The 24,850-nt window shown below is 48.7% G+C and overlaps 1 protein-coding gene and 1 long non-coding RNA gene across 3 annotated transcripts in view; one reads left to right on the plus strand and one right to left on the minus strand.

Annotated features, from left to right (window-relative positions):
- KCTD15 (potassium channel tetramerization domain containing 15) overlaps nt 1-24,850 on the plus strand; it is a 50,138-nt gene that overhangs the window by 20,312 nt on the left and 4,976 nt on the right. The window contains exons 2-3 of one of the 2 annotated variants that reach the window (XM_014942419.1): nt 1,268-1,412; nt 8,055-8,700. In XM_014942419.1, coding sequence (XP_014797905.1) covers nt 1,268-1,412; nt 8,055-8,543 — 634 coding nt within the window. In that variant the 3' untranslated portion in view covers nt 8,544-8,700. Of the gene's footprint in view, nt 1-1,267; nt 1,413-8,054; nt 8,701-24,850 lie in introns of those variants that run through there. The other variant, XM_014942421.1, reaches the window with a different exon arrangement.
- Nucleotides 587-15,558, minus strand: LOC106888300. The gene is made up of 4 exons (XR_001412085.1): nt 15,028-15,558; nt 14,539-14,610; nt 996-1,130; nt 587-885 (listed from the first exon to the last, which is right to left on the minus strand). It is a non-coding gene; the product is annotated as an uncharacterized LOC106888300 (long non-coding RNA).

Consider the following 24,850-nt stretch of genomic DNA (forward strand, 5'->3'; position numbering starts at 1 on the left):
CAGGCTGTGGCCTCTCGCCTGTGCTGCCGGGCCGGAGGGCCTGGGCCAGGCCGGGGAGGCTGGAGGCAGGGAGGCTGGAGGCAGGGAGGCCTCGGCGCTCCCCGGCAGGGCCTTTGGTGAGCTCCTTGGCTGTGGGGCAGGGGAAAGCCCTGCCCTGGTGCTGGCCAGGGACAGCGGGGAAAGGCAGCGCGGGGCGGAAGGGATGGCCGGGCAGTGCCATCCCGCAGGCCGCGGGGCAGTCTCTCTGGGAAATGGAGGAGCCCTCCCTGGCAGGGTTATTTAAGACCCGGCTTTGAAACACGAGCCACTCCGCAGTTGGGAACAATGCTGCGCTGTCAGAGAGATGGACTCAATTACTTAATAGGTCGTCGCTGTCTGTCTCCTGCGATTTTCCTTTCAAGAACATATATTCAGCTGGGTTATTTCTCATGGGGAGACAAAGCGTTGTGAGAGAAGCCAGGCGTTCGGCGGGGAGAGGCGGGAGGAGCAGCAGCCGGGCAGATGCCTGCTTGGCTTTCTGCAGAGCGTGCTCCTCAGGACATGGAGAAAGCTGAGAGTGGTGGAGCTGAGGCGGCATTTTGGCCTGGTAACCTGCTGATAGCCTGGTCTCGTAGGTCTCACTTCCTTTTCTTGGCTCTTGGAAGATTTGCCACGTTGCTTGCTTCTGCCAGACTGATCCCCAGGACTGCTGGTGGTGGGACTGCGGTCCCACAGGCAGCGCTGCAGATGCTCCACGGGCCGTTGGTTGCTGGTTTGCCAAGAATTCAGCCTTGGTTTGCCACTTGCCCAGCACTGACAGGTCCGTACAGCTCATCTCGACGTGTGGGCAGACTCTCCTCCAGCACGGAAAGGCTTCGGTGGTGTTTGATCAGGATGACAGCCATGCTGGAGGAGAAGGTCATGGTCAGGAACCCACCTCCGAGTAACCGTTGGGTTCTCCGTGCAGGACCAGGGGCACGGGGATGTGTAACGGAGCCGATGACGCGTACTCTCACCAAAATTACTCTTCCAGCTGCAGGGTGAGGGTTTCATAGGCATGTCCCTTGTCGGGTTGTGGGTCTGATTCTGTCCCTGTGTGTGCATGAACGTGCCGGTGCACACACGTGTCCAAACCATCTACCTTCCAGTACCTGTTTGCCACCAGATGAAGATACTGCGTTACCTTATGCACATCGAAGTGATGCACCCAAATTGGCTGGATGTTCTGGGTGTAATGAGGTTTTGTTTCTTTTTGCCCATTTCTTTTTCTTTTCTTTTTTTTTTTCAGAATAAGTCGTCTGTTTAATGGCACAGAGCCCATTGTCTTGGACAGTTTAAAACAACACTATTTCATTGATCGAGATGGTGAAATTTTCAGATATATATTAAGCTTCCTAAGGACATCTAAGCTACTGCTCCCAGATGACTTTAAGGTAAGGAAAGCTATAGTCTGCAATCCATTTTTCCCTCCCCTTCCGTCATTTGTTTTGGCGCGGGTTGGTTTGTGTGCGTGGCCTAAACACACTTAACTAAACATTGCTGTTTATTGTTAGGGTTTTTAGTACTTGTGTATTGCACCAGGGATGCTATTATTTAATAAATGGACCAATGGTTGTCATGGATACCATAAAAAGTTAAACGATGAAGCTTACGGCTAAATCAGTTTTTCTAAACTAATTGTATTTTCTCACATTTTTAGCTTTTTTATCAGGGTATAACAACAATTAAGAAGTAACATCAGCATTTAGCACTTACCAGGGTTTAATGCTCAGAATCTGAAAGAAATGTTTTAAATTTGTTACTTAGAGGACTGAAATGGTATAAATCCTTTTCTGGCTGGTATAAAAAAGGAACACCCTTAAACAAGCCCATGGGGATTTGTTTTAGATAAAATGGATGCAGATACCTTAATTTCAGGAAGTAATCTTTTACACAATTTAGGAATGTCAAAATATTCTCGGGAGATGGAATTTACTGAGGGCTTTTTAAGGAGCAGTACATGTTTTCTATGAACTCATGGCGCTGGTTGCTGCTTTGCAAACCCCGATTGTTTAAACGCTCTCCTCCTCGCCTTGTTTATTTGGCTTCGCACTTACGAAACTTGCAACATTGTCATCCCTGTGTATGAAAATTAGAAGACAAAAGTGTCCAAACTGTAGATGACAAGATTCAACAAAAGCACTAACTCCGAGATGAAATGATGAATAAGATGGGGATGGAAGGGGGGATGTGCTCAGAGTTAGAGGACGTGGAGCGTGGGGAGGAAGGTTCCCACACCGTGCTGTGGGATGTCACTGTGCCTGGTGGACTAGGCAGGCCAGATAATTTGGCTGGTCAGTGCTGAGTCAGTCCAGATTTGTTGCTGTGGTGGCTTTAGCTTTGCAGGACAGCTCTCCTGGTGTTGCAAACCGCTCCTCGGCCGTTCTTGACTAAGTTACGAGTATAATCGTATTTTACCTCGGCATGGGAGTGTCTGGAGTTGATGCTGAGCAGACACGATGCTGTGCAGCAGAGCACATGTCTAGTCCTAAGGCAGGGAGAAGTTTTGGCATTCATGGGCCCAGAAGGGGTGTCCTGAGCACCAGTCTTTGTGGGGAGAGCGGTGGGCAGATCGGGAAGGCTGGCCTGCAGGTCGGGGTGCCGTGAAGCAGGGTGAGACCAGAGCACTAAGGCTGGATGTGAGAAAAGCTTTTTACTGAGAAATGAGAGAAAATGCACAGATAGGAGTGAATCACCGAATCACTCAGAATGGGCAGGGTTGGAAGGGACCTCTGGAGATCACCCAGTCCAACCTCCTGCCAGAGCAGGGTCACCCAGAGAGGTCACCCAGGAACGCATCCTGCCAGGTTTGAGAGTCTCCAGAGAAGGAGACTCCACACTGCATCCTGCCAGGTTGGAATATCTCCAGAGAAGGAGACTCCACACCCTCTCTGGGCAGCCTGTTCCAGGGCTCTGCCACCCTCACAGGAAAGAAGTTTTTCCTCATGAAGCTAAAGCCCAGACCAGTTCTGTGGGCTGTGAGATGATGGATCAAGTCAAGGGGGGTGGACGGAGAAGCGGTAGAGGCCAAATGCCAGAGCGATGCTGTAGAGGCAGAATTTTGGACAATCTGGTGGGCCAAGGCGGCGTGAGAAGCGAGGGCAGAAGAGATGTAGTTTGAGCCGATGGTGGCCTTGACCCTCATCCAGCTTTCAGAGGTGCTGTGGAACAAAACCAGCAGGATTTGGTAAGAGCCTGGAGGTGAGAGCGCCGGTGGATGCCAAGGACTTGTCTGCGCAGCGAGCCGCTGGCAGGGCTGGGAGAGACGCGGGAGAGCCGGCGCTGTGCCCGGGCACAGTCCGTTGTTCCAGACCTTCTCTTTGCATAGGGTTAACTGTCTTTTATTTAGTTCCTCCCTGGGAGAGCTTTAGAGCAAACCCCAGGCTAATGAGGGCTCGAGAACAAAGCAAAGTATTGCTAGGTAGGGAGTAACTAAATAAAAATGCATAGAAGAATGCGCTGCAAAGCTATATTAAAACTGCATTGTAAACGGATTTGACTTCACAGAAATCGTGTAATTTTACCAGCATGATTAAAGTGACAGAAGACAATAATCAAAGGCAGCAAATGGAATCACTCAGTGTTTCTAAATGCAAAACTCTATTTAAGGTATAAAACCTGACAGGTTTTCCAGTGAGACTTGCATTAAATGTTCTTTATGTCAAACAAAGCATTATCAAGTGTTTTGAATATTTATTAGGTTTTACCCCTTAATTTAATCAAGCAGTTTATTAGCCTCAAGGTTTAGCCAAGTTGCTTTTCAACTTGAATTGCTGCTCAGATGGTTATTTTGGAAAGTTTGGAATGTTAGTACCGCACCAGCGTTATTGTGTTTGCTATTTAAGTGTTGTTTTCAGACTAAGTTAACACCGAAACGCAGAGAAAGTGGGGTATGTGTTCCTAGGCTAGTGATTCTGTATTATCAAGTCTGACTGGTGTGTTTACAGTGAATATTAATTACGCTTCCAACTCCTAATAAGCCAGAACTTGAAAGCGTTCGGTAACTGACAGGTCTCCCTGCTGAAAGCAACACTCTAATAGTTCACATAATTTTCCTGGGTTTGGGGGATTTGAAGCCACATGAAGTATGCTGAGAAATTACTGTTTGGCTGGGTTCTCCTCCGCTGCCAGCCCATGGCGAGCAGCCTGGCCGTGCATAACTTCATGCAAAACCCAGACCCATCGTACCTGCTTCTTTGGGACCCACTCCCTGCTTAGAGCTCTTCAAACAAAAATAGACATGGCCAACATGTGTGTTATTACTCTGGCTCAAGGAGGGGAGGAGCACAAACGCACAGGACATCATGAGTTTTATATCCATTCTAGAGGTCACCCCCGCACCAAAACCACAGGGCTGGCACGCTAATTTATTAACATCGTTTTAAAATGAGTGCATCTAATTTCAAGTGCTTTCGTACTGACCTTAGCAAAGAGCCTGGTTGTCCTAGAAGTGAGCGACTGTCTCTCGCAGCCAGGTGTCAGATCTTCACAGCACTAAAATACAAAAGAAACCTTGAGTCAGGATGACATGTAAACAATAACAAATAAAAATTGGGCAGAAAGAGCTGTTTTAGCCTGTTCAGGAGTCAGCATTAGGTAGAACAACAGAGGACCCTTGTAGTACTGGGAGACCAGCATCAGGTTCACAGGAGGCACGGTTTGAGGGTGTCTGGGGGCTGTCTGTGCCAGTATTTAGCAGGGCTTTACTGGCCCTTCTGAGTCAAATTCTTCTACTTGACATTTCATGTTAAATTTTTGCAAATCATCGGGGTAGGATTTTACATCAACAGTGCAAGGGTGGAAATACCTCTGTCAGTGTTACCTGGGCATCCTGAGCATCCTGTGTAGACAGTCCAGAGCTGGGCGTCACTTCCAGGGGGGTCACAGCTTCACTTGGAACGGTGTATAAAACCTGAACGAGAAGATTGTGTATTTCATGGTGTGTCAAGTCCATCACATTCACCACCCAGCCATTCAGCGACCCTGGGAGAACTGGACTCCCATGCCATGAGCCATTTATTCTTTCTTCCTGGTTTCACAAGGGTCTCTTCCCTCCCTAAATACACTGTCACATTCTGTGGTGGTGGCCCAGCCCCTGTGGAAGTGCCAGGTTCTCCTTGGAGGAGCCAGGCTGGGCTGGAGGTGGCTGCTCTGGGGCAGCCTGTAGTCAGGGAAGGTGTCTCTTCCCAGCACTGTCACCGGTGGACAGCTGTGAATTCCCTCTTGCCGTTCCTAGCAGAAGACACTTCTTTCTCCCCTCTAATTATTACAGTGTAAAAACCTCCCTTTATCACCTCTGCCTGGTGGCAGGCAGTGCCCAGGCTCCCTCACGCCGCACAAACACGTTGCCTCTTTGCACCAGAACATCTCAGATCCCCAGCTTCTCTTACAAACCCCTTCCCCCAGCTGCTAAACCCTGCCCAGCATATTCAGGCTCAGCCCCGGTGTGGAACTGGCATGGAGATGAGAGTCTTACTTTAAAAATGGTCCAGGCACCTTGGCTTAACCCAGGCTTAGGACTGGGTGCCTCCCACTGCGGTGGGAGAGCTGTTCCCTCTGAAACTGGTTTTCTCACCACAAGATGATATCAGAGTGCTATCAGTGGTGCCATCCTGGTGGTGTTCCCTCTAAGGCATTACTCTTTTGGCCTGGGGGTGCTGGGCTGTGAACTGCCCTGATTCAGGACCCTGTCAGCCAAGTCCAAAGCCCAGCAAAAGGAGCCGAGGAGGCTCTCAGGACTGTGGTGGGCTTTGCACCCAGCCTCAGGAGCTCTGCTCCTCCCCGCCTTCAGGATGAAGCACTGGGCTTTATATGGCTCTGCCCTCTCTTCTGGGTTTTACTGTTGAGTTTTCTTAGCACATACTCAATTGATTGACCTCACAAATAATAGGTTATTTTGCAGTGACCAGGAACACAGATATTCTAAAACTGGTTTTTCAGGACCTATTGAAAACAGCAGGAGACTTCCCATCACTTTGGTAGGCGCTGGATGCTCCTGTTCACTCCACAGCGTTACACTACAGCTTTCCTAGGCATTGCACAGTTTCCTTTGCTCTAAAGAGAGATAGATGGGAGCAGTAGGTGCCCAGTGAACATTTGATATCCCCACACACCCCTCTGATAACCGCAGTTAAGCGGTACCCTGTCTTGCTCCGGTGTACCACAGGAGGAAGATTTCAGAAAGTTTGGGACGGGTTGTTTTCTCATTTAGGCCACTAATCCCCCCAGGTTTAAACCAGTCCCATGCTCAGTAACCAGGAGCTTCACTGGTGGGCAGGGAGCAGCAGTAATCATTCAGCTGGGCGCTGATTTTGGGGAGGGGGGGAAATACCTTTCATCCAGGGACGAGGCTTCTTTAATTTTCCTGTTTGCATCTATTTCCTTCCAGTGAGCCTGTTTGTTGCCCTCCTTTCTTCTCACTTGCTCTTATCACCCTTTTCTCTCTTTCTGGTCCTTTTTTCCTCCTTTAGTGGTGCGCATATTGTCCCAGCCTTCACAGACATCAAAGGGATGTAAAGGATCGGATGTCCCTTTTGTAAGCGATAACCTTGCCGGTGTCACTGTGAATATTCATGCACCTCGGGGCTGCAGGCAGCCCTGGGGTGAAGGAGCACCTCTCTGCTACCAGCGGTGCCAAACGAGAGCACAGCTAACTGATTTGGCTCAATAATATCCTGCAGCAGCAGATTTTACAGGTTAATTCTGAGCCGCTATGAAGAGTCGCACATTTTTGTGCTGCACACTCACTGCCCTCTGATCCCCCTCTCCCCCCAGTCCTGGCGCAGCAGCACTGCCGTTATTTATTTCTCATGTAATTTTGGGGCCTGTTTCTTGATTACTTCTTGCCCTGCCCTTCTTTCCAGCCTAAGTGATCCCAGTCATTCCACTCTCATGATTTTTCATCTCATTTCACTGTGGTGGTGGAGAACTGGCCTTTCTGTCCGGGTGTTGACCCACCACACACTCCACCAAAGTCACGTCCCTGGGGCATCTCCACCTGTAAAGAGGTGTAAGAGCCAGGAACACAAACAGCAGGTCTCTGGCAAGAGGAGCTGATGCCATGCTCTCCTTGCTCCTTTTCCTTCCAGGAGGCCGAACGAGGTGGTGGAACTGGTGTAAGCAAGGCATCCCTGGGTGCTTCCTCCTCTCTTGGCTTGGTCTTGGGGAGCAGTGGTGCCTCCTCGGGTCTGGGGGCTGCTGACACCCTTGGCCTCAACATACTCTCATGCATTTTAGCCAAGGTGGGAAGATCTGTTGGAAATGTGATGAGAAGTTCTTCATGAGGATGCGCAGAAGACATCTCAATCCATGAGCTGGGAATTGGCTCAAACTGGGAATTTCAGTTGCCCAAAGCTCAAGAGAGATGATGGACTGATGGCTGGGAAGAACTGTTTCTTTTTTAAGTTGTTGGAGCACGCGTGTGAGCCCCCCGCCAGCGGGACGGTCACTACCTCCCTATAATTTACCAGGCTCCAAAGTGCACTTTAAATCCATGAATAATGATGGAACGTGGGGAGCAGCTGAGCTGCTGCAGCTGAATTTCACAGTCAGCAGAGACGGGCGAGAGGCGAAGCTGAACTGACATCTCCGTCTCGTACCATGTGTGAGAGGTGACAGCAAAGCCCAGCATCTCCCGCTGCGAGATCAGGAGCCAGTGTCTGAGGCCAAGAGTGGAGATTAGGGCTCGGGACATCTCTCTCCTCTTACATCAGCAGGCTTCGCTTATTGCAACCAGTTATTTTGATTTCTTAATCCAAAAGTAAAGCCTTCTGGCGTTGAGCTTGTGGGATAATAAATGAAAGAGTAATTCAGTGCAGTGGGAACCTCATGGTCAGCGCAAAGAGATTCAACCCGGCGTGGTTTTGAGTGTAGGTGTAAGACCAGGACAAAGTATGTGGATACCTGTTGCCTTTGCGCTCTTGCTGACAGTACAGAAGCCTAAGTAGGTCAAACAGGAACAATACTAGTTTTTAAAAGAGAATTATAAGCATTTCTAGTTTCTCTCTCTCCCTCTCTCTTTTTTTTTCTTTTCCCAGGACTTTAATCTTTTATATGAAGAAGCAAAGTATTACCAGCTGCAGCCAATGATTAAGGAACTGGAGCGATGGAAACAAGAGAAAGAACAAAGGAAACATTTCCAGCCTTGTGACTGCTTGGTGGTAAGAGTGACTCCAGATCTGGGGGAGAGAATCGCGCTGAGCGGGGAGAAGGCTTTGATAGAGGAGATCTTCCCGGAGACCGGGGACGTCATGTGCAACTCCGTGAACGCCGGCTGGAACCAGGACCCGACCCACGTCATCAGGTTTCCCTTGAACGGATACTGCCGGTTGAACTCCGTGCAGGTAATGGCCTTTCACTGCTGCTGGCTCATCTATTTGCTGGGGCGTTTTGGTTTTCGTTTTTTTTTTATTATTTCTGGTTCAATTATATGCAAATTATTTGCTTCTGCCCAATTACCTTCAGTGCTTATACTGCAAGGAGACATTTTCTGCCTGGTGAGATCACAGCCTTTCAGGTTTTCCTAAGTCTAAGCAGAAAAATAGATTTAGATTTTGTGTATGTTAGTGCCATGCTGGTCTCATAATGGTGTTATACTGATAAATGCTAATTTTTTCATCAATGTATAGCCTGCAGCAGGTTTTTTTTTCCTCCAAAGTGCCCCCGGGAAGAAAGAGAGAGTTCCAAAAACTACAAAAAAAAATCTCCACACCATTTTATAGAAAATGCAACAATGTGTAAATGCATAATTTATGTCTCACTCATAATTAAATGATGGTGCCTGCGGGATGGACTTAAAAAAATTGATCTCTGCACTTTTTTTTTTTTTCAAAAGGATGTTCTATAAAAATTGCCCAGAGTATTTTAAACAAAATGTATTTCATTTTATGCTCAGAGTTTTGACATTAGGTTTAAAATTAAACATATGAAACAAAAGAAGATAACTGGACAGATAGGTGGATGGCAGCGGAAATAAATCTGTGGCTTGTGTTCAGGCAGCAGCCTTTTGGGCAAGAAATGCCATTTCACAAGGGATCGCGGCGGCCAAAGCCGCGGTGTCGGAGCTGTCCTTGGGCTGTGGAGAAGGAGCCGTGTTGATGATGCTGTTAACTTGGGCCTTAATTAACAAGGGCAAAACACAGCTCTTGGTTGTTAGGTGTGCTCCTGCACAATGTGCTGCAAAAACAGCTGTGTTATGGGAACTGGAACCGACCATTTAGGGAGGGAGTGTATCCAAAGGTGCTGTCCCTGCAGATGGGCTGTGGCTGCAGACACAAACCAGGCTGTGGGAAACACCTTCGTGGTCCTGATGAGCTTCCCCATGGGCAAACCCCAGGGGAGAGCTGGCCTGTGGGGGGGACTGGCCAGATGGGCTGGGGGGGAGGCATAAGAGGGCAAGAACCTACAGCCTGGCCTCACCTCTGTCACTATTACACAGCAGGCTGGGGCACCCTCCGTCCCCACACGCCCAGCTGGGAGCATTTTGGGAGACCTGGAGCCACCAGGAGGGGGATGGAGGTGGATGGAGTTGTTAGAACAACCTGTGTTTGGCACCGACACCTCCCTCCGCAGGGCAGCCTTCCCCGGTGCCCCCTGTGCTAATAGATGCTTTTGTCTGAAATCACTCAAAACCCAGCGATTTTGGGTTCAGGACTCCCAAGTAGTTTATTTAGTCGAGCTTTAAGAGTCCAACCCTTGTGGTTAATTTTGGGGATGGGGGTGTATCTTCGTGTCTTGGTTATGCTGTCCAGGCCATACGGTTAGAAGCATGCCAGAAATTAGAATAACCATATCTATATGGCTATTTATACATATATATTTATATAGTATATATATTATATAGCCTTATGATAACAGTAGAGCATCCCTGCGAGCCCCTGATGGGCTCAGCACGACCAGCAGCTGCCCAAAGCAGTGGGTGCCCACATGGCTTCACACTTGGCTCTGGTTTATCCCAAGTGGGGAGCTGGTAGGAAACCTGTGCCTGTAGTAAAAGCTGAATGCTAATTATTGTTGTTATTATTTGAATGTGCTTTGAATTCAGGCAAAATTCAGAGAGAATCAAAGAGCCTCTTCACAAGTTCGTGTTGTGAAAAAAAAATTCTGTCAAAGTCTACAGTGTAAATAATACTATTAAATTACATCATTTTACTAAATTACATCATTTTACTATATAATTAATAGAAAGTGTTTTCAAACACTTTCTGGAAAATGCTGCATTTCTGAGACCAAAGGCTGATGAAATCAGCAGCTAATTATCACTGGCTCTGGTGGACTCTGGTCAGCGCGTTGGCGCTGCCCTTCCCCTCCCCGGCAATTTTTGGGAAAACAAGATGAAGTCAGAAGTGGGAAGCTCAGTGAAGTAACTGCAGAGACTGGGGGGAGAGGGGTTAGAGGGGCAGCGGCTGGAGGAGCAGAATTATTTCCAAAGAATCCCAAAGAGTGAGGTGGTAAGTCTCCCCCCTGTTTGCTGAGATCCATCACTCCTGTCTCCCTGTGCCCCGCGGAATCTGTTAGTAGCACAATTGCAATATTTATAAATTCCTTAGATCTTTGGAAAATACTTTCATTGACTATTTTGTGTCAAGAACTGTGCATATAAACCAAAGAATAGTAGGTAGTGGCAGCCAAAAAAGTACAGTAGCTCTTAATTTAATGCCTGCTTGTAATTACATACAGGTATAGCCTTTTCTTAAGCCTGATGCTGTTTTCTCAGCTCCTCGCAACAGGTTCTGGTGAGACACATGAGCTTACCTGAGAGAAGGTTCTGTGATCTTGTATATGTTGAATGCTGAATCTTCATAATTAAGCCGGTATTTGTTTGTATTCTGCAAGATTTAAATGAAATGCAGTAAGTGAAAGTATCATGTTTCCACTTGGAAAACCTTCCAACAAAATCTGGAGTCGGTGTCTCGGTGTGCTCGGAACGCTGGCAGACAGTGTATTAAATCCGAGCACAAATCCTCTATTTAATATTGTGTGTGTGTCTCCCCGTCCGCAGGAGAAGCACAGCTGATACTCATTTACTTTTTGGCACATTCTCTTCGGAGATTTACAGGAGAGTAGCTCTGATTTGACGCAGAGACACTTACTGGTTTCACTCTGGTCTGCATCTTACCTTCAGAAGAAGTCACGTGCAGGGAGCCAGATTCACTAACTGGCCTTTACATCTGCCCACGTTCCAGGAGTCGCTGAGTTTGGGGCAGGCACCCTCCTGCACAAACCTACACACACACACACACCCCCACACCCCCACACACCCACACACACCCCCCTCAGGAGCCCACCTCCATCCACCCGAGCTCAACCTCACCCGAGTTACACTTAAACCTCTACAATATTTAAACATTCTCTGCCCTGTTTACAGGATTTGGGCTGTTAACACACAGCCTCCCACAGCTGTGGGGCCGGGTGAGCCAAGGGCAGCCCCTGCCATCTTCGTCTGCCAAGGAAATGGATTTTAAAAAGTTTTTAGCGGGGGTTTTGAAGTCCTGTCTCTCTCTGAAATCCTACCTGCCGACCCTCCGGTTCGCTCCCCGGCTCGATGGACGAAGCCTCCTCCCTGCAGCGGGGCTGCCCCTCGCCAGCTCTGGGGACAGGGACACACAAAACAGTCAACTCACAGCCCGGCCCGTGGGACCGCGGTGTGACAGCACCGAATCCTCCCTCCCCCCAAACCCCTGCCCTCTCTCGCAGCAGGACAGTGTCTGCAGCCCGTCTCTGTCCTAAAGCTGTCTTCAGCCCCGACAAACGAGGGACCTGTAAACCTTCTCTTAAAATATATTTTGCAAACCCACTCCCTGACCACCCTTTTAATCTCCCCGGGTTCATTTTTCTTCCCACACACTGGGGTGCTTTTTGATCTTTCAGTTATACAACTTTCTGACCGTGTGAGGGGTGTAGATCCCAGGGGAGAGGTCAGTGGGATGGGGCAGGTGGGACTTTCTGCAAGCATCTCCCCATGTCCCCGGGCCAGGCAGAGCTCCCAGTCCCCAGCAGCCCGGGCAGCAAGACCAAAGCTTCAGTTCCCAGCAGAAGCCCAAGCCATGGACTGAAGGGCGGGTGGGTAACAGCCTGCTCAAAGGAGGGTCCCCGTGGGTGAAAAGCAGATGATGCTGCCGTGGTTTGCTCTGCACTGCGGTACCCCCTGGTGCAGATGTCCTTTTGAGATCAGTCACCCTCAATCAAGGCTCCAGACTGATGTTTCTGGAAGAAACGTTCAGTCAAAAAGTAATGGTGCACTAAAAAAACGCGCCGTGGCTTCAGGTGGGTCCGTGTGCGAGGGCAGGGGGCTGGAGCCCAGACATTCAACGTGGTCACCTTGGATCTTGAAAGCTAAGATTGAAATGCTACTGCAGTCGACCTAACTGCTGAGGTGCTTCACAGGGCCAGTAAAACAAACCAAAAAAGCAAATTCTTTCTATAACACAAACCTGTGACAGCTATGAGTTGACTCTGAAGTTGGGTGTGTTGCTTGGACGCTGCTCTAGGGCGAGTGAATGTTCTTGAAGAGCTTCGTCCCTGTTGTTGGGTGGCAGCGCTGGCCGTGAGGGTGCTGGTGGCACTGAGGTCATTGGGGTCTGGAGTTGATGCTGAGCAGACACGATGCTGTGCAGCAGAGCACATGTCTAGTCCTAAGGCAGGGAGAAGTTTTGGCATTCATGGGCCCAGAAGGGGTGTCCTGAGCACCAGTCTTTGTGGGGAGAGCGGTGGGCAGATCGGGAAGGCTGGCCTGCAGGTCGGGGTGCCGTGAAGCAGGGTGAGACCAGAGCACTAAGGCTGGATGTGAGAAAAGCTTTTTACTGAGAAATGAGAGAAAATGCACAGATAGGAGTGAATCACCGAATCACTCAGAATGGTCAGGGTTGGAAGGGACCTCTGAAGATCACCCAGTCCAACCTCCTGCCAGAGCAGGGTCACCCAGAGAGGTCACCCAGGAATGCATCCTGCCAGGTTGGAATATCTCCAGAGAAGGAGACTCCACACCCTCTCTGGGCAGCCTGTTCCAGGGCTCTGCCACCCTCACAGGAAAGAAGTTTTTCCTCATGAAGCTAAAGCCCAGACCAGTTCTGTGGGCTGTGAGATGATGGATCAAGTCAAGGGGGGTGGACGGAGAAGCGGTAGAGGCCAAATGCCAGAGCGATGCTGTAGAGGCAGAATTTTGGACAATCTGGTGGGCCAAGGCGGCGTGAGAAGCGAGGGCAGAAGAGATGTAGTTTGAGCCGATGGTGGCCTTGACCCTCATCCAGCTTTCAGAGGTGCTGTGGAACAAAACCAGCAGGATTTGGTAAGAGCCTGGAGGTGAGAGCGCCGGTGGATGCCAAGGACTTGTCTGCGCAGCGAGCCGCTGGCAGGGCTGGGAGAGACGCGGGAGAGCCGGCGCTGTGCCCGGGCACAGTCCGTTGTTCCAGACCTTCTCTTTGCATAGGGTTAACTGTCTTTTATTTAGTTCCTCCCTGGGAGAGCTTTAGAGCAAACCCCAGGCTAATGAGGGCTCGAGAACAAAGCAAAGTATTGCTAGGTAGGGAGTAACTAAATAAAAATGCATAGAAGAATGCGCTGCAAAGCTATATTAAAACTGCATTGTAAACGGATTTGACTTCACAGAAATCGTGTAATTTTACCAGCATGATTAAAGTGACAGAAGACAATAATCAAAGGCAGCAAATGGAATCACTCAGTGTTTCTAAATGCAAAACTCTATTTAAGGTATAAAACCTGACAGGTTTTCCAGTGAGACTTGCATTAAATGTTCTTTATGTCAAACAAAGCATTATCAAGTGTTTTGAATATTTATTAGGTTTTACCCCTTAATTTAATCAAGCAGTTTATTAGCCTCAAGGTTTAGCCAAGTTGCTTTTCAACTTGAATTGCTGCTCAGATGGTTATTTTGGAAAGTTTGGAATGTTAGTACCGCACCAGCGTTATTGTGTTTGCTATTTAAGTGTTGTTTTCAGACTAAGTTAACACCGAAACGCAGAGAAAGTGGGGTATGTGTTCCTAGGCTAGTGATTCTGTATTATCAAGTCTGACTGGTGTGTTTACAGTGAATATTAATTACGCTTCCAACTCCTAATAAGCCAGAACTTGAAAGCGTTCGGTAACTGACAGGTCTCCCTGCTGAAAGCAACACTCTAATAGTTCACATAATTTTCCTGGGTTTGGGGGATTTGAAGCCACATGAAGTATGCTGAGAAATTACTGTTTGGCTGGGTTCTCCTCCGCTGCCAGCCCATGGCGAGCAGCCTGGCCGTGCATAACTTCATGCAAAACCCAGACCCATCGTACCTGCTTCTTTGGGACCCACTCCCTGCTTAGAGCTCTTCAAACAAAAATAGACATGGCCAACATGTGTGTTATTACTCTGGCTCAAGGAGGGGAGGAGCACAAACGCACAGGACATCATGAGTTTTATATCCATTCTAGAGGTCACCCCCGCACCAAAACCACAGGGCTGGCACGCTAATTTATTAACATCGTTTTAAAATGAGTGCATCTAATTTCAAGTGCTTTCGTACTGACCTTAGCAAAGAGCCCGGTTGTCCTAGAAGTGAGTGACTGTCTCTTGCAGCCAGGTGTCAGATCTTCACAGCGCTAAAATACAAAAGAAACCTTGAGTCAGGATTGGTTGTCCTAGAAGTGAGCGACTGTCTCTCGCAGCCAGGTGTCAGATCTTCACAGCACTAAAATACAAAAGAAACCTTGAGTCAGGATGACATGTAAACAATAACAAATAAAAATTGGGCAGAAAGAGCTGTTTTAGCCTGTTCAGGAGTCAGCATTAGGTAGAACAACAGAGGACCCTTGTAGTACTGGGAGACCAGCATCAGGTTCACAGGAGGCACGGTTTGAGGGTGTCTGGGGGCTGTCTGTGCCAGTATTTAGCAGGGCTTTACTGGCCCTTCTGAGTCAAATTCTTCTACTTGACATTTCATGTTAAATTTTTGCAAATCATCGGGGTAGGATTTTACATCAACAGTGCAAGGGTGGAAATACCTCTGTCAGTGTTACCTGGGCATCCTGAGCATCCTGTGTAGACAGTCCAGAGCTGGGCGTCACTTCCAGGGGGGTCACAGCTTCACTTGGAACGGTGTATAAAACCTGAACGAGAAGATTGTGTATTTCATGGTGTGTCAAGTCCATCACATTCACCACCCAGCCATTCAGCGACCCTGGGAGAACTGGACTCCCATGCCATGAGCCATTTATTCTTTCTTCCTGGTTTCACAAGGGTCTCTTCCCTCCCTAAATACACTGTCACATTCTGTGGTGGTGGCCCAGCCCCTGTGGAAGTGCCAGGTTCTCCTTGGAGGAGCCAGGCTGGGCTGGAGGTGGCTGCTCTGGGGCAGCCTGTAGTCAGGGAAGGTGTCTCTTCCCAGCACTGTCACCGGTGGACAGCTGTGAATTCCCTCTTGCCGTTCCTAGCAGAAGACACTTCTTTCTCCCCTCTAATTATTACAGTGTAAAAACCTCCCTTTATCACCTCTGCCTGGTGGCAGGCAGTGCCCAGGCTCCCTCACGCCGCACAAACACGTTGCCTCTTTGCACCAGAACATCTCAGATCCCCAGCTTCTCTTACAAACCCCTTCCCCCAGCTGCTAAACCCTGCCCAGCATATTCAGGCTCAGCCCCGGTGTGGAACTGGCATGGAGATGAGAGTCTTACTTTAAAAATGGTCCAGGCACCTTGGCTTAACCCAGGCTTAGGACTGGGTGCCTCCCACTGCGGTGGGAGAGCTGTTCCCTCTGAAACTGGTTTTCTCACCACAAGATGATATCAGAGTGCTATCAGTGGTGCCATCCTGGTGGTGTTCCCTCTAAGGCATTACTCTTTTGGCCTGGGGGTGCTGGGCTGTGAACTGCCCTGATTCAGGACCCTGTCAGCCAAGTCCAAAGCCCAGCAAAAGGAGCCGAGGAGGCTCTCAGGACTGTGGTGGGCTTTGCACCCAGCCTCAGGAGCTCTGCTCCTCCCCGCCTTCAGGATGAAGCACTGGGCTTTATATGGCTCTGCCCTCTCTTCTGGGTTTTACTGTTGAGTTTTCTTAGCACATACTCAATTGATTGACCTCACAAATAATAGGTTATTTTGCAGTGACCAGGAACACAGATATTCTAAAACTGGTTTTTCAGGACCTATTGAAAACAGCAGGAGACTTCCCATCACTTTGGTAGGCGCTGGATGCTCCTGTTCACTCCACAGCGTTACACTACAGCTTTCCTAGGCATTGCACAGTTTCCTTTGCTCTAAAGAGAGATAGATGGGAGCAGTAGGTGCCCAGTGAACATTTGATATCCCCACACACCCCTCTGATAACCGCAGTTAAGCGGTACCCTGTCTTGCTCCGGTGTACCACAGGAGGAAGATTTCAGAAAGTTTGGGACGGGTTGTTTTCTCATTTAGGCCACTAATCCCCCCAGGTTTAAACCAGTCCCATGCTCAGTAACCAGGAGCTTCACTGGTGGGCAGGGAGCAGCAGTAATCATTCAGCTGGGCGCTGATTTTGGGGAGGGGGGGAAATACCTTTCATCCAGGGACGAGGCTTCTTTAATTTTCCTGTTTGCATCTATTTCCTTCCAGTGAGCCTGTTTGTTGCCCTCCTTTCTTCTCACTTGCTCTTATCACCCTTTTCTCTCTTTCTGGTCCTTTTTTCCTCCTTTAGTGGTGCGCATATTGTCCCAGCCTTCACAGACATCAAAGGGATGTAAAGGATCGGATGTCCCTTTTGTAAGCGATAACCTTGCCGGTGTCACTGTGAATATTCATGCACCTCGGGGCTGCAGGCAGCCCTGGGGTGAAGGAGCACCTCTCTGCTACCAGCGGTGCCAAACGAGAGCACAGCTAACTGATTTGGCTCAATAATATCCTGCAGCAGCAGATTTTACAGGTTAATTCTGAGCCGCTATGAAGAGTCGCACATTTTTGTGCTGCACACTCACTGCCCTCTGATCCCCCTCTCCCCCCAGTCCTGGCGCAGCAGCACTGCCGTTATTTATTTCTCATGTAATTTTGGGGCCTGTTTCTTGATTACTTCTTGCCCTGCCCTTCTTTCCAGCCTAAGTGATCCCAGTCATTCCACTCTCATGATTTTTCATCTCATTTCACTGTGGTGGTGGAGAACTGGCCTTTCTGTCCGGGTGTTGACCCACCACACACTCCACCAAAGTCACGTCCCTGGGGCATCTCCACCTGTAAAGAGGTGTAAGAGCCAGGAACACAAACAGCAGGGCTCTGGCAAGAGGAGCTGATGCCATGCTCTCCTTGCTCCTTTTCCTTCCAGGAGGCCGAACGAGGTGGTGGAACTGGTGTAAGCAAGGCATCCCTGGGTGCTTCCTCCTCTCTTGGCTTGGTCTTGGGGAGCAGTGGTGCCTCCTCGGGTCTGGGGGCTGCTGACACCCTTGGCCTCAACATACTCTCATGCATTTTAGCCAAGGTGGGAAGATCTGTTGGAAATGTGATGAGAAGTTCTTCATGAGGATGCGCAGAAGACATCTCAATCCATGAGCTGGGAATTGGCTCAAACTGGGAATTTCAGTTGCCCAAAGCTCAAGAGAGATGATGGACTGATGGCTGGGAAGAACTGTTTCTTTTTTAAGTTGTTGGAGCACGCGTGTGAGCCCCCCGCCAGCGGGACGGTCACTACCTCCCTATAATTTACCAGGCTCCAAAGTGCACTTTAAATCCATGAATAATGATGGAACGTGGGGAGCAGCTGAGCTGCTGCAGCTGAATTTCACAGTCAGCAGAGACGGGCGAGAGGCGAAGCTGAACTGACATCTCCGTCTCGTACCATGTGTGAGAGGTGACAGCAAAGCCCAGCATCTCCCGCTGCGAGATCAGGAGCCAGTGTCTGAGGCCAAGAGTGGAGATTAGGGCTCGGGACATCTCTCTCCTCTTACATCAGCAGGCTTCGCTTATTGCAACCAGTTATTTTGATTTCTTAATCCAAAAGTAAAGCCTTCTGGCGTTGAGCTTGTGGGATAATAAATGAAAGAGTAATTCAGTGCAGTGGGAACCTCATGGTCAGCGCAAAGAGATTCAACCCGGCGTGGTTTTGAGTGTAGGTGTAAGACCAGGACAAAGTATGTGGATACCTGTTGCCTTTGCGCTCTTGCTGACAGTACAGAAGCCTAAGTAGGTCAAACAGGAACAATACTAGTTTTTAAAAGAGAATTATAAGCATTTCTAGTTTCTCTCTCTCCCTCTCTCTTTTTTTTTCTTTTCCCAGGACTTTAATCTTTTATATGAAGAAGCAAAGTATTACCAGCTGCAGCCAATGATTAAGGAACTGGAGCGATGGAAACAAGAGAAAGAACAAAGGAAACATTTCCAGCCTTGTGACTGCTTGGTGGTAAGAGTGACTCCAGATCTGGGGGAGAGAATCGCGCTGAGCGGGGAGAAGGCTTTGATAGAGGAGATCTTCCCGGAGACCGGGGACGTCATGTGCAACTCCGTGAACGCCGGCTGGAACCAGGACCCGACCCACGTCATCAGGTTTCCCTTGAACGGATACTGCCGGTTGAACTCCGTGCAGGTAATGGCCTTTCACTGCTGCTGGCTCATCTATTTGCTGGGGCGTTTTGGTTTTCGTTTTTTTTTTATTATTTCTGGTTCAATTATATGCAAATTATTTGCTTCTCCTTTCTTCTCACTTGCTCTTATCACCCTTTTCTCTCTTTCTGGTCCTTTTTTCCTCCTTTAGTGGTGCGCATATTGTCCCAGCCTTCACAGACATCAAAGGGATGTAAAGGATCGGATGTCCCTTTTGTAAGCGATAACCTTGCCGGTGTCACTGTGAATATTCATGCACCTCGGGGCTGCAGGCAGCCCTGGGGTGAAGGAGCACCTCTCTGCTACCAGCGGTGCCAAACGAGAGCACAGCTAACTGATTTGGCTCAATAATATCCCGCAGCAGCAGATTTTACAGGTTAATTCTGAGCCGCTATGAAGAGTCGCACATTTTTGTGCTGCACACTCACTGCCCTCTGATCCCCCTCTCCCCCCAGTCCTGGCGCAGCAGCACTGCCGTTATTTATTTCTCATGTAATTTTGGGGCCTGTTTCTTGATTACTTCTTGCCCTGCCCTTCTTTCCAGCCTAAGTGATCCCAGTCATTCCACTCTCATGATTTTTCATCTCATTTCACTGCGGTGGTGGAGAACTGGCCTTTCTGTCCGGGTGTTGACCCACCGCACACTCCACCAAAGTCATGTACCTGCACTGGGGCATCTCCACCTGTAAAGAGGTGTAAGAGCCAGGAACACAAACAGCAGGGCTCTGGCAAGAGGAGCTGATGCCATGCTCTCCTTGCTCCTCTTCCTTCCAGGAGGCCAAAGGAGGTGGTGGGACTGGTGTAAGCAAAGCATCCCTGGGTGCTTTCTCCTCTCTTGGCTTGGTCCTGGGGAGCAGTGGTGCCTCCTCGGGTCTGGGGGCTGCTGACACCCTTGGCCTCAACATACTCTCATGCATTTTAGCCAAGGTGGGAAGATCTGTTGGAAATGTGATGAGAAGTTCTTCATGAGGATGCGCAGAAGACATCTCAATCCATGAGCTGGGAATTGGCTCAAACTGGGAATTTCAGTTGCCCAAAGCTCAAGTGAGATGATGGACTGATGGCTGGGAAGAACTGTTTCTTTTTTAAGTTGTTGGAGCACGCGTGTGAGCCCCCCGCCAGCGGGACGGTCACTACCTCCCTATAATTTACCAGGCTCCAAAGTGCACTTTAAATCCATGAATAATGATGGAACGTGGGGAGCAGCTGAGCTGCTGCAGCTGAATTTCACAGTCAGCAGAGACGGGCGAGAGGCGAAGCTGAACTGACATCTCCGTCTTGTACCATGTGTGAGAGGTGACAGCAAAGCCCAGCATCTCCCGCTGCGAGATCAGGAGCCAGTGTCTGAGGCCAAGAGTGGAGATTAGGGCTCGGGACATCTCTCTCCTCTTACATCAGCAGGCTTCGCTTATTGCAACCAGTTATTTTGATTTCTTAATCCAAAAGTAAAGCCTTCTGGCGTTGAGCTTGTGGGATAATAAATGAAAGAGTAATTCAGTGCAGTGGGAACCTCATGGTCAGCGCAAAGAGATTCAACCCGGCGTGGTTTTGAGTGTAGGTGTAAGACCAGGACAAAGTATGTGGATACCTGTTGCCTTTGCGCTCTTGCTGACAGTACAGAAGCCTAAGTAGGTCAAACAGGAACAATACTAGTTTTTAAAAGAGAATTATAAGCATTTCTAGTTTCTCTCTCTCCCTCTCTCTTTTTTTTTCTTTTCCCAGGACTTTAATCTTTTATATGAAGAAGCAAAGTATTACCAGCTGCAGCCAATGATTAAGGAACTGGAGCGATGGAAACAAGAGAAAGAACAAAGGAAACATTTCCAGCCTTGTGACTGCTTGGTGGTAAGAGTGACTCCAGATCTGGGGGAGAGAATCGCGCTGAGCGGGGAGAAGGCTTTGATAGAGGAGATCTTCCCGGAGACCGGGGACGTCATGTGCAACTCTGTGAACGCCGGCTGGAACCAGGACCCGACCCACGTCATCAGGTTTCCCTTGAACGGATACTGCCGGTTGAACTCCGTGCAGGTAATGGCCTTTCACTGCTGCTGGCTCATCTATTTGCTGGGGCGTTTTGGTTTTCGTTTTTTTTTTATTATTTCTGGTTCAATTATATGCAAATTATTTGCTTCTGCCCAATTACCTTCAGTGCTTATACTGCAAGGAGACATTTTCTGCCTGGTGAGATCACAGCCTTTCAGGTTTTCCTAAGTCTAAGCAGAAAAATAGATTTAGATTTTGTGTATGTTAGTGCCATGCTGGTCTCATAATGGTGTTATACTGATAAATGCTAATTTTTTCATCAATGTATAGCCTGCAGCAGGTTTTTTTTTTCCTCCAAAGTGCCCCCAGGAAGAAAGAGAGAGTTCCAAAAACTACAAAAAAAAATCTCCACACCATTTTATAGAAAATGCAACAATGTGTAAATGCATAATTTATGTCTCACTCATAATTAAATGATGGTGCCTGCGGGATGGACTTAAAAAAATTGATCTCTGCACTTTTTTTTTTTTTCAAAAGGATGTTCTATAAAAATTGCCCAGAGTATTTTAAACAAAATGTATTTCATTTTATGCTCAGAGTTTTGACATTAGGTTTAAAATTAAACATATGAAACAAAAGAAGATAACTGGACAGATAGGTGGATGGCAGCGGAAATAAATCTGTGGCTTGTGTTCAGGCAGCAGCCTTTTGGGCAAGAAATGCCATTTCACAAGGGATCGCGGCGGCCAAAGCCGCGGTGTCGGAGCTGTCCTTGGGCTGTGGAGAAGGAGCCGTGTTGATGATGCTGTTAACTTGGGCCTTAATTAACAAGGGCAAAACACAGCTCTTGGTTGTTAGGTGTGCTCCTGCACAATGTGCTGCAAAAACAGCTGTGTTATGGGAACTGGAACCGACCATTTAGGGAGGGAGTGTATCCAAAGGTGCTGTCCCTGCAGATGGGCTGTGGCTGCAGACACAAACCAGGCTGTGGGAAACACCTTCGTGGTCCTGATGAGCTTCCCCATGGGCAAACCCCAGGGGAGAGCTGGCCTGTGGGGGGGACTGGCCAGATGGGCTGGGGGGGAGGCATAAGAGGGCAAGAACCTACAGCCTGGCCTCACCTCTGTCACTATTACACAGCAGGCTGGGGCACCCTCCGTCCCCACACGCCCAGCTGGGAGCATTTTGGGAGACCTGGAGCCACCAGGAGGGGGATGGAGGTGGATGGAGTTGTTAGAACAACCTGTGTTTGGCACCGACACCTCCCTCCGCAGGGCAGCCTTCCCCGGTGCCCCCTGTGCTAATAGATGCTTTTGTCTGAAATCACTCAAAACCCAGCGATTTTGGGTTCAGGACTCCCAAGTAGTTTATTTAGTCGAGCTTTAAGAGTCCAACCCTTGTGGTTAATTTTGGGGATGTGGATGGGGATGTATCTTTGTGTCTCAGTTATGCTGTCCAGGCCATACGGTTAGATGCATGCCAGAAATTAGAATAACCATATTCTATATGGTTATTTATAAATATATATATTTATATACTATGTAGGGGTGTATCTTCGTGTCTTGGTTATGCTGTCCAGGCCATACGGTTAGAAGCATGCCAGAAATTAGAATAACCATATCTATATGGCTATTTATACATATATATTTATATAGTATATATATTATATAGCCTTATGATAACAGTAGAGCATCCCTGCGAGCCCCTGATGGGCTCAGCACGACCAGCAGCTGCCCAAAGTGTATACTATATAACCTTATAACAGTAGAGCATCCCTGCGAGCCCCCGGTGGGCTCAGCACGACCAGCAGCTGCCCAAAGCAGTGGGTGCCCACATGGCTTCACACTTGGCTCTGGTTTATCCCAAGTGGGGAGCTGGTAGGAAACCTGTGCCTGTAGTAAAAGCTGAATGCTAATTATTGTTGTTATTATTTGAATGTGCTTTGAATTCAGGCAAAATTCAGAGAGAATCAAAGAGCCTCTTCACAAGTTCGTGTTGTGAAAAAAAAATTCTGTCAAAGTCTACAGTGTAAATAATACTATTAAATTACATCATTTTACTAAATTACATCATTTTACTATATAATTAATAGAAAGTGTTTTCAAACACTTTCTGGAAAATGCTGCGTTTCTGAGACCAAAGGCTGATGAAATCAGCAGCTAATTATCACTGGCTCTGGTGGACTCTGGTCAGCGCGTTGGCGCTGCCCTTCCCCTCCCCGGCAATTTTTGGGAAAACAAGATGAAGTCAGAAGTGGGAAGCTCAGTGAAGTAACTGCAGAGACTGGAGGGAGAGGGGTTAGAGGGGCAGCGGCTGGAGGAGCAGAATTATTTCCAAAGAATCCCAAAGAGTGACGTGCTAAGTCTCCCCCCTGTTTGCTGAGATCCATCACTCCTGTCTCCCTGTGCCCCGCGGAATCTGTTAGTAGCACAATTGCAATATTTATAAATTCCTTAGATCTTTGGAAAATACTTTCATTGACTATTTAGTGTCAAGAACTGTGCATATAAACCAAAGAATAGTAGGTAGTGGCAGCCAAAAAAGTACAGTAGCTCTTAATTTAATGCCCGCTTGTAATTACACACAGGTATAGCCTTTTCTTAAGCCTGATGCTGTTTTCTCAGCTCCTCGCAACAGGTTCTGGTGAGACACATGAGCTTACCTGAGAGAAGGTTCTGTGATCTTGTATATGTTGAATGCTGAATCTTCATAATTAAGCCGGTATTTGTTTGTATTCTGCAAGATTTAAATGAAATGCAGTAAGTGAAAGGATCATGTTTCCACTTGGAAAACCTTCCAACAAAATCTGGAGTCGGTGTCTCGGTGTGCTCGGAACGCTGGCAGACAGTGTATTAAATCCGAGCACAAATCCTCTATTTAATATTGTGTGTGTGTCTCCCCGTCCGCAGGAGAAGCACAGCTGATACTCATTTACTTTTTGGCACATTCTCTTCGGAGATTTACAGGAGAGTAGCTCTGATTTGACGCAGAGACACTTACTGGTTTCACTCTGGTCTGCATCTTACCTTCAGAAGAAGTCACGTGCAGGGAGCCAGATTCACTAACTGGCCTTTACATCTGCCCACGTTCCAGGAGTCGCTGAGTTTGGGGCAGGCACCCTCCTGCACAAACCTACACACACACACACACCCCCACACCCCCACACACCCACACACACCCCCCTCAGGAGCCCACCTCCATCCACCCGAGCTCAACCTCACCCGAGTTACACTTAAACCTCTACAATATTTAAACATTCTCTGCCCTGTTTACAGGATTTGGGCTGTTAACACACAGCCTCCCACAGCTGTGGGGCCGGGTGAGCCAAGGGCAGCCCCTGCCATCTTCGTCTGCCAAGGAAATGGATTTTAAAAAGTTTTTAGCGGGGGTTTTGAAGTCCTGTCTCTCTCTGAAATCCTACCTGCCGACCCTCCGGTTCGCTCCCCGGCTCGATGGACGAAGCCTCCTCCCTGCAGCGGGGCTGCCCCTCGCCAGCTCTGGGGACAGGGACACACAAAACAGTCAACTCACAGCCCGGCCCGTGGGACCGCGGTGTGACAGCACCGAATCCTCCCTCCCCCCAAACCCCTGCCCTCTCTCGCAGCAGGACAGTGTCTGCAGCCCGTCTCTGTCCTAAAGCTGTCTTCAGCCCCGACAAACGAGGGACCTGTAAACCTTCTCTTAAAATATATTTTGCAAACCCACTCCCTGACCACCCTTTTAATCTCCCCGGGTTCATTTTTCTTCCCACACACTGGGGTGCTTTTTGATCTTTCAGTTCTACAACTTTCTGACCGTGTGAGGTGTGTAGATCCCAGGGGAGAAGCCAGTGGGATGGGGCAGATGGGACTTTCTGCAAGTATCTCCCCATATCCCCGGGCCAGGCAGAGTTCCTGGTCCCCAGCAGCCGGGGCAGCAAGACCAAAGCTTCAGTTCCCAGCAGAAGCCCAAGCCATGGACCGAAGGGCGGGGGGTAACAGCCTGCTCAAAGGAGGGTCCCCGTGGGTGAAAAGCAGATGATGCTGCCGTGGTTTGCTCTGCACTGCGGTACCCCCTGGTGCAGATGTCCTTTTGAGATCAGTCACCCTCAATCAAGGCTCCAGACTGATGTTTCTGGAAGAAAGCAAAGCCAACGTTCAGTCAAAAAGTAATGGTGCACTAAAAAAACGCGCCGTGGCTTCAGGTGGGTCCGTGTGCGAGGGCAGGGGGCTGGAGCCCAGACATTCAACGTGGTCACCTTGGATCTTGAAAGCTAAGATTGAAATACTACTGCAGTCGATCTAACTGCTGAGGTGCTTCACAG

The sequence above is a fragment of the Calidris pugnax genome, unplaced genomic scaffold (genome assembly GCF_001431845.1).
Source record: "Calidris pugnax isolate Ruff unplaced genomic scaffold, ASM143184v1 scaffold28, whole genome shotgun sequence".
Lineage (NCBI taxonomy): Eukaryota > Metazoa > Chordata > Aves > Charadriiformes > Scolopacidae > Calidris > Calidris pugnax.